Here is an 8,356-nt window from a genome sequence, read left to right as displayed (position 1 = left end):
TTAATCTTGAATTTTTGCATTCTATTAATCTTTATATTATTCTTTATAATAACCTTTTGTTCTATGTTTATGTTCTGTAAAGCTGCTTTGAGACAGTCAGTTTTAAAAAGCACTATACATATAAACTTGAATTGAATTCAATTGAACTGCAGGTTTAATCTTCAAGTCTTATTTAACAGTGCTAACAATACAACTCCAAAATATTAGTCTATAGACATAAAGGCTACATATTTGAGTATTTTTTTATACATTAGTATTTTTAGATACATTACTATGTCTTTTCAGGGGCTCCTTATTCTGTGAGCACATACTACAATGTTAATCAACAAGCTTAAACAAATTTTACAAGACATTTTGAGACATTCTCATGTTGTTATTTTTGTGTGATGTGTGAACATCTGAAAAATGAATCACAATTAGATGGAAACTGGGATTTAATTACACGCTGGCAATCTGTGACCTTAAAATGATGGTAAGTTACCCCTGAATGTATATTTAGAATGTTAGTAATTATGTTCTACTCATGAAGATGTGGAGCTGCTGGTGCAGACGTGTAACTGTGTATCTGTTGAGAAGAGTCGGCTCATTTCAATAGATCCGTATTAACGACTTAGAAAATATAGTTCATACTCTCATGGCAGGAAATTAGCAATCTAACTAGCACCTAACAGCTCAGTAGCTAATCAGCTAACATTAACCAGACTCCTCTGGCAGTGTTTGTTCTTGTATTGAATCATACTTAAAGCTCAGTGCTTTTGTTTATCCGAAGTAAGCTGTTTTACAAAGAATTTAAGAGAATGACAGCTTCTCATTTTGGTGCAGAGGTTAGAGCTTTCTGAATTGAGAAGCAACATTAATTGTGATGGGTCCTCATCTCATTTGTTTGGATGTTGGTGGTCCAGATCATTTGTTTAGAGCTGGGAATCCAACAATTGTACCATATCTGTTTCATCATAAGCATTATATTTAATTGTACTTTATTTCACTTTTATTATAAGATCAAATATAGTGACTAAAGTAATGTAAAATGATGCACTATTACATTCAGTAGGTGTTTTTGTCAGAATTCACGTTTTATCTAGCTAGATTTTGGTTGAATATTTGTGGATGACTTAAAATCCAGACTATTACCGACAAACATATTGGTGAGGACATATCCCTGACATTCTGACCACCCCAACCTGTCTCATTACTACTCTTACATCTCCTCAACTGAAGACTTAATTAAAGCACATTTCATCTCAGTCTGACTTCAGCTATCTCCTAAAGGTGTCACAACAGAGGGAGGACATGCAGTTAATGATAGACCTGCTGTAGGTGACTCAGACCAGCCTTAGAACTCAGTAAGTGGTACCAAGAATCACCAATATCTTCAAGTAAAGATATTTTATTTATACTTTATACTTTATTACCTTTATGAACATAAGCATAATCTCACATGACCTGATTTACTGAAGACTTTGAAGATCTCAGCATCATTGAGAATTTGCTGTACTAAATGGAGAAAGGCAGAACTGGGTAAATAAAGTAGTACAAATCTTCTAAAGATCAATAAAAGATCTTCTAAATATTAAATATTATTTTATTTACTTTTATTTACATATTAAATTTCATATTCTACTTTTTCTATTCTTTAAAATGTCCCTGTTTGAGTCAGTCAGTAATCAGATTTGTTCCAGTAGCATTGTACAAGTTATAACTTTTAATTTCCTCTTATTTTTTTTAACTGTGAGGTGGAAAATGATTTAAAATAGTAAATTGTATTAAATTACATATCAACATATATTCATTATTTTCTGACATTTTGGACAACCTGCAGAAATACAGTATGTATTTTGACTTATATTGTATTTATTATCTTTTGGTTGTTTGTAACTAGAAGTTACTTGAGGCTAAAGAATCTCACAATTCACTTTAGTGGCAAACACACTTCTAGTCAAAAGTGACACTTTTTAAACTTTAAAAAAATTTTTTTTGTCATTTTGTTTCATTTAAAATACATTTTATAAATCTAACCAAGGATTATGTCTAAGTGAATCAAGAAAAACTTGTGATTTGAGAAATGATGATTTCTTATATGAATTCAGAGTTCTGTTATGATCTGAGAGTGAGCAGTTAGTTACACAAAAGTTTATATTTCTATTCTGAATCAGGTTGTTACACAAGCAATAATTCTGATTAGACTGTAATAAAACTTTATATGTATTTAGGTTGGGTGGATGAAGAACATCTCCTTTTACTCTTTCCTGAATTTAGATTATTGACTATTTTTGGACCATGGACTCCGCTTTATTTACATATTTGCATTTATGGCATTTGCCAGATTCCCTTATCCAGAACAACTTACATTTATCTCATACAGTACAAATGATCAATTGTGGATTCAGGGCCATACTCCAGGGCCCAGCAGTGGTAGCTTGGTGGTCCTAGTTAACCTTAAACCTTTTGATTAGTAGTAACGCCTTAACCACTGAGCTAACACTTCTCAAACACACCTGCACTTCCACGTTCACACTCATAGCACACTTTTATAAGCCACATTTGGTTTCACACACATTGTGTGTATTTGCTCAGCTACATTGTGTTCTCTAGTTCAAAAGTTATTGATCTCTTATATCCTGTTTGTTGATCACCTGAACTGTGCCTGTTACCATTTTAAGATCGCCTTATGTCATAAACACTTTCCAGAAAATACCTCAGCTTAAATCCCATACTTACCCGGGCTGGAATAAGGGAACATGTAATGCTTTAGCGAGGAGAGCTTCTGCAAATGCAGATGTGTATTTATGTTGTTTATTTATGTGGATCTTGCATTATTCAGTGCTTTAGGGTCTTCCATGTCTCTACATCCCCACACTATCAGGGCATTATTCAAGTATTCAACTGGGTATCACATTAACCTTGTAGAACACACAGGATCAAGCTAGGCATTATAAAAAATGTATGACACAATACGTCATGGTAAAGTCTAATGAAATATCGTTTTACAGCAAAGGCCAAGGTTCTCTATAAAAGTCAAGAAAGTTTACAAAACAAACCATTTATTACTTGCTAACTTTTAAGACACAGAAATACAGGAACCAAAGACAAACTCTAAGATAACAGACATTAACAATACTGTGTCAAAATGAAATATATGTGTAATTATTTGTATATGTTTTTGTGGAGAACTGTAGAAGATTCCTCTCTGTCTCAAACACTTACATTTGTATCTAACTAGTATTAGAAGAAATGCTCCAAACATATTTCAAATTTTAAATGTTCGTGAACTGTTAGGTAGGGGCGATTATAGGGTCAGAGCTTTAGGGGTGCTGAGCACACAATGAGCCCCACTGCCACCACCCACAAGCTTTTCACACAAAAACAAAAAATATGTCTATTGAAAAATAACTTTATAATTTTAACATGGATTCAACTAACTTCAAAATCCAGATTTTTTTGAGACTTTTTTTTTTAATTGTGAGAGTTCACACAGACACACAGCCCCCTGTAACAAACACAAAACCTTCTTCACTCAGCTGGTTTTCCTGACCGTTAACTCCATGTGCCTCCTTTTGTATCAACAGTCATCAGATTGGTTAGATTAGATTCAACTTTATTGTCATTGAACAAAGTAACAGGTACTTGGACAACAAAATGTAATTCATCTTCTTTAAATTATTTACAAATGGCCATCTATCAAATTAACGAGAAACTTTAACAATAAAGACACACGTACGGACTACACAGGTACGCAGTTTAATTGTCGCGCTGCTGTTTTTGTTTCACGCTCTAGCAGTAATTAACAGAACTGCATGCGTCTTGCGGAAGAACATTGTGACCGGCGCTACTTCTCTCCGTTTATGACTATGGACGAGTCACTCAGGTCCTGTGCTACTCCACAGCTGCGGCGACCCGCTGGACTAAAACAGAGGATTTTCTAAGGGGGATGTTTTCGTTTTCACGCTTACCACATACATTTATAACCATAAACTACGGAGTATGATTTGGACATTATTTAACCTTGTAAAAAGACGAACAAAAATTTTAGAATAACAACATTTCTTACTTCAAGTTTTAGGGGCTAGCCCCGCCCATGCTGTTAGGTCTTGCATTTAATGAGAATAAGTGCCATGGTGCAGCCAAAACAAACCCTAAATGGTGGGTGAAAATATCTAGAATTCATATCGTCAGGTCATTATTCCACCTGTTGCTCTTGGGTATCTGTGGATTTGGACGTGCTCTCATTAAGAATATCATGCTTTGTCAGACTCATAGTATGATTCACACAAGAATCCACACCTTTTCTGATGGAGTAAAAATTGCATGGACTTCTTTTGGAGAATAAAACGGAAAGAACTGAAACCAGAGGATCATTTAAGGCTTAAATTAAAAAACTATCAAACGTCAAGGATTTGCACATTTTAACCATTACACTTGCAAAAATAATTTGCACAGCCCTAACAAACATGTCAATGGCCCCATGTAGTTTTATATGAACTCAAGCTCAGGACACTGGAAACTAATTCCTTGCACACTATGTAGTGATTGTTGTCTACTGTTAAACAGGAGAGTTTATTATTAGTGATTGCATTATTAAACAAAATCTCAGGTTTATTCGGTTTATTTGTGTAGTAATATTTTTTTTAATCATGGTTAAATCTAATTGCTAATCTAAATTGTTCTTAACTTTGGTCATGCAGGTTTGTACTTTACAACACCAAGAGGTTTTGGCCACCTAACAGCATCTTGACAATAAAAACTATTAGGGTTGAACAATGCATTATATCACAAGGTTTCATTAGTGGCATACTATAAATGGGAAAACTAGTACAAATGCAATAGAAGAGATCAGAATTCATAATTTCACATTATTAAGTATTTACATTTTATAATGCTCTTGGGGATCTTTCTGTCTTATTGTGCAGTTTGTACTTGGACTGAACAATGTGTGCTTAGTACATTTACTCTGTCAAAGTTATCATAAGGAAAAAAAGAGAAAAAAATTGTTCCACCTCATCTGGGTTTGTTCATCTAGTGACTGTATTTTGTAGGTGCTGCTGATGATGTGTTATGCATGTCTCAGCGAAGCAGGCTGGAAGATTTCAGCCCAAATGTGCAGCAAATCTAACACTTCAATAAACATGACTGTAAGTGACAGTCTGCATGCAATTAAACCTGGAAACATTTTAAATGTAAAAGAAAAATAAGTGCTGTACATGTAAAATCCCTACAAACTGATATTGATTAACATCGAAAAGAAAAATCCCTATATGCAGTTTAGATTTTCTCACCTTGTTCCCCCAGATCTCTCTCTCTCTCTCTCTCTCTCTCTCTCTCTCTCTCTCTCTCTCTCTCTCTCTCTCTCTCTCTCTCTCTCTCTCTCTCTCTCTCAGATAGGACTGGATAAAAGAGCCAGCTTCATTCCGAGGGAAAAACATATTTTAATAACTAATTCATTATTGTTCTTAACTCTTGCACACTAAACCAGAAATGGTATCTGATGTGTAGACAGTTTAAAATAATCCCAATTAACACCCCAGCATCTCTCTCTCTCTCTCTCTCTCTCTCTCTCTCTCTCTCTCTCTCTCTCTCTCTCTCTCTCTCTCTCTCTCTCTGTGCACACAGTAAATCAGACGTATACAGTTTCACATATCATCCGTCTCCTGCTCTTCTCCAGCTTTTCTTCCTTTCTTTTGACCTTATTTTAGCATTTGAGATTATTATTCACATCTGTCAGGAAAGGACAGATGATGACGTCACGGGAGCGCGTCAGTCGGGAGCTCGCGCTGTATAAATAGAGAAAGTTTTCCACGCAGTGATTCTGTGTAAGAAGACGTGAGGGACTCTGAAGTGTCTGCTTTTAACTCTTTCTCTAGCGGTATGGACAGCATCAGGACAACGGTGTACCTCGGCGTGTGTGTGTTATTGCTCATTACTGTGTGTCAGGCTCACAGCTCTCTGGACCCCAGACTGTCTGAGGAGCAGCTAGTGACCAGAGACATGGTAAATCAGGTCACATTGTACAACCAATTTTAGTGATATCATAAATAAGTGTCTTAGGTTTTGCACACTGTATAATTCTCTATACAAACAAATCTGTAAATGTCTTGTCATCTTTTACTCAGGCTGAAGCGTTGGAAACCCTTCTGGAAGGAGACAATCGGATAGAACTGGATAAAAGAGCCAGCATCATTCCGAGGGTAAAACTTATTAATAACTAATTTATTATTGTTCTGAACTCTCTCTCTCTCTCTCTCTCTCTCTCTCTCTCTCTCTCTCTCTCTCTCTCTCTCTCTCTCTCTACGTCTATCTCTCTCTCTCTCTCTCTCTCTCTCTACGTCTATCTCTCTTTGTTTCTCTCTTTTCTTTGTAAAAGACACCATTGTCTCTGCCACTCATCATGTGCTCGTCATGTTTCCTGTTAAAATCTATCAACAGGTTCCTGATTCATCTATAATGATTTAAAAATGCATGCTTAAAGGCTATCTTAAAATTAGTAGTACATAATAATAATAATAATAATAATAATAATAATAATAATAATAATAAAATGTTAATGTGTTTATTTCCTGTATGTATAGAGACTTATCTGAGGGTCTGTAATAACTCTTTGCGTTAAGGTTTTGATGAAGTACAGTATGTAGCTATGTTGATTGATGCAGGATGTATTTTTGGAGATTCAGGTCTAATGTGATGTTAATGTTTAACCTAACGTAATTCATTTTCTCTGAATTAAAAGACAAATCCTATGTCACTAAGCCCTTGCATTGGAACAGGTTCCCTGAAGTAACATGAATTAATGAACATGACATTCCTATTATTTGGCTATATTTTATAAGGCCATAAAATTGTCATGACTAATATTAATGTATATATTTATGATGCATAAATGTACTACTGTAAGAACTGAAACAATTTTAGTGTTCAAGTACAATTTATTCATTTCAAGCTTCTGAACAATGTCAGTAAATTGGGTTTTTAATCAGTGCAATGCTTTTTTCAAATATGATAATTTCACTATGCAGTCAACTGAAATGTTTTTTTTATTATTGGGACTCAGTTACTATAATAATATGGTGCAGTTACACGCTTAAATGCTGATCATATGCTTACGTTGGTGTTTAGTGTGATGTAGGAGAACGGTGTGCCCTGAAGCACGGACCACGCATCGGCCGCCTGTGTGACTGTATGAGAGGGAGTGCGTGTAACACCTTCTTCCTGCGCTGCTACTGACCGAGCTTACAGAACATCAGGCACAGTGCTGCTAGCTCTGATGGGATCTTACGTTGTTGACGTCTTTAAAACTGATTGTCTAGTTCGTAAATTCTTTGTGTATGTTTTATAAAACACATGTACGGTTGCATTTATTTATTTTTGTTTAATAAAATGTCTTTAAGACTCTTTGATACTGTATTAGTATTTAATAATGAATTAATATTCAATTCAGCATTTATTGTGATATACATTAGATTATACATTATAAAGGCATATATGTATGTATGTATGTATGTATGTACGTACGTATGTATGTTAACACAATCTAAGGTTTTAAAGAGCACATTTCAATTAGGGGAGGCAAAGTGACTGTGAAGGTGAAATGAGTAAATGTATGTAAAATGTGACCACATATCTATCCTGCATGCATTATTGAAAAATTATTATGAAGTCATATAATTAAACGACAAACATTAAAGGGCACAAAGGTGAGAGTTTTTTATTTAACAACACAAATGCATCAGATGTCTTAATTACTGGCTTGCGGCTAAATACAGCTGTACTGCCCAGTTGGGTTTTATCTGATTGCAGTAATAGGTTTTTGGCAGCTGATGTGCTCATCAAAGGTTTTTGACTCATTGCTGAACTTTACAGAGCACTAACTGGGTGTCGCAGAATACATTTCCTAATGCATAGCACACTGAGAATTAATGGCATTGTGCCCTTTCCTGTGTCAGAGAAGACCTTTTACTGGTAGCCAAACAAGATAAAACACAGCGTTCACCTCACCAATGACCTGGCATTTATTTGAACAAGGCACCAAATGAACCAACTGAATAAAGAATATTTTTCTGAACCTGACAGTAATCTGCTGGACATGTCAGTTCTGTTCCACACACATTTGTAACATACACACGAGCTATAAAGAGTAAGATGACGTTCAAATATGACGATCGTTTCCTTTTGAGTCTGGTACCTCTCAAGGTTTCTTTTCAAGATCATCTCTAGGAGTTTTTTCATGTCTCTGTTGCTTGTTCATTCAGGATAAACATAAATGTAAATTTTTAGTAATATATATTCAGATTTTTTATATTCCTATAAAGTTGCTTCACAGCAGTCCATCGTTAAGTGTGCTATACAATCATTACATTTATGATTA

The 8,356-nt window shown here is 35.0% G+C and overlaps 1 protein-coding gene across 1 annotated transcript; it reads left to right on the top strand.

Moving 5' to 3' along the window:
• Window positions 1-5,717: 5,717 nt before the first annotated feature.
• Window positions 5,718-8,290, top strand: cart4 (cocaine- and amphetamine-regulated transcript 4). Its single transcript, XM_027176002.2, has 3 exons — window positions 5,718-5,985; window positions 6,108-6,182; window positions 7,108-8,290. The coding sequence occupies exons 1-3, from the start codon at window positions 5,863-5,865 to the stop codon at window positions 7,213-7,215; spliced, it is 306 nt and encodes a 101-aa protein (XP_027031803.1). The 5' UTR covers window positions 5,718-5,862; the 3' UTR covers window positions 7,216-8,290.
• The last annotated feature ends 66 nt before the right edge of the window (window positions 8,291-8,356 follow it).

This window comes from Tachysurus fulvidraco, chromosome 24, assembly GCF_022655615.1.
Source record: "Tachysurus fulvidraco isolate hzauxx_2018 chromosome 24, HZAU_PFXX_2.0, whole genome shotgun sequence".
Classification (NCBI taxonomy): Eukaryota; Metazoa; Chordata; class Actinopteri; order Siluriformes; family Bagridae; genus Tachysurus; species Tachysurus fulvidraco.
This window is presented reverse-complemented; position numbering and strand designations above follow the sequence as displayed.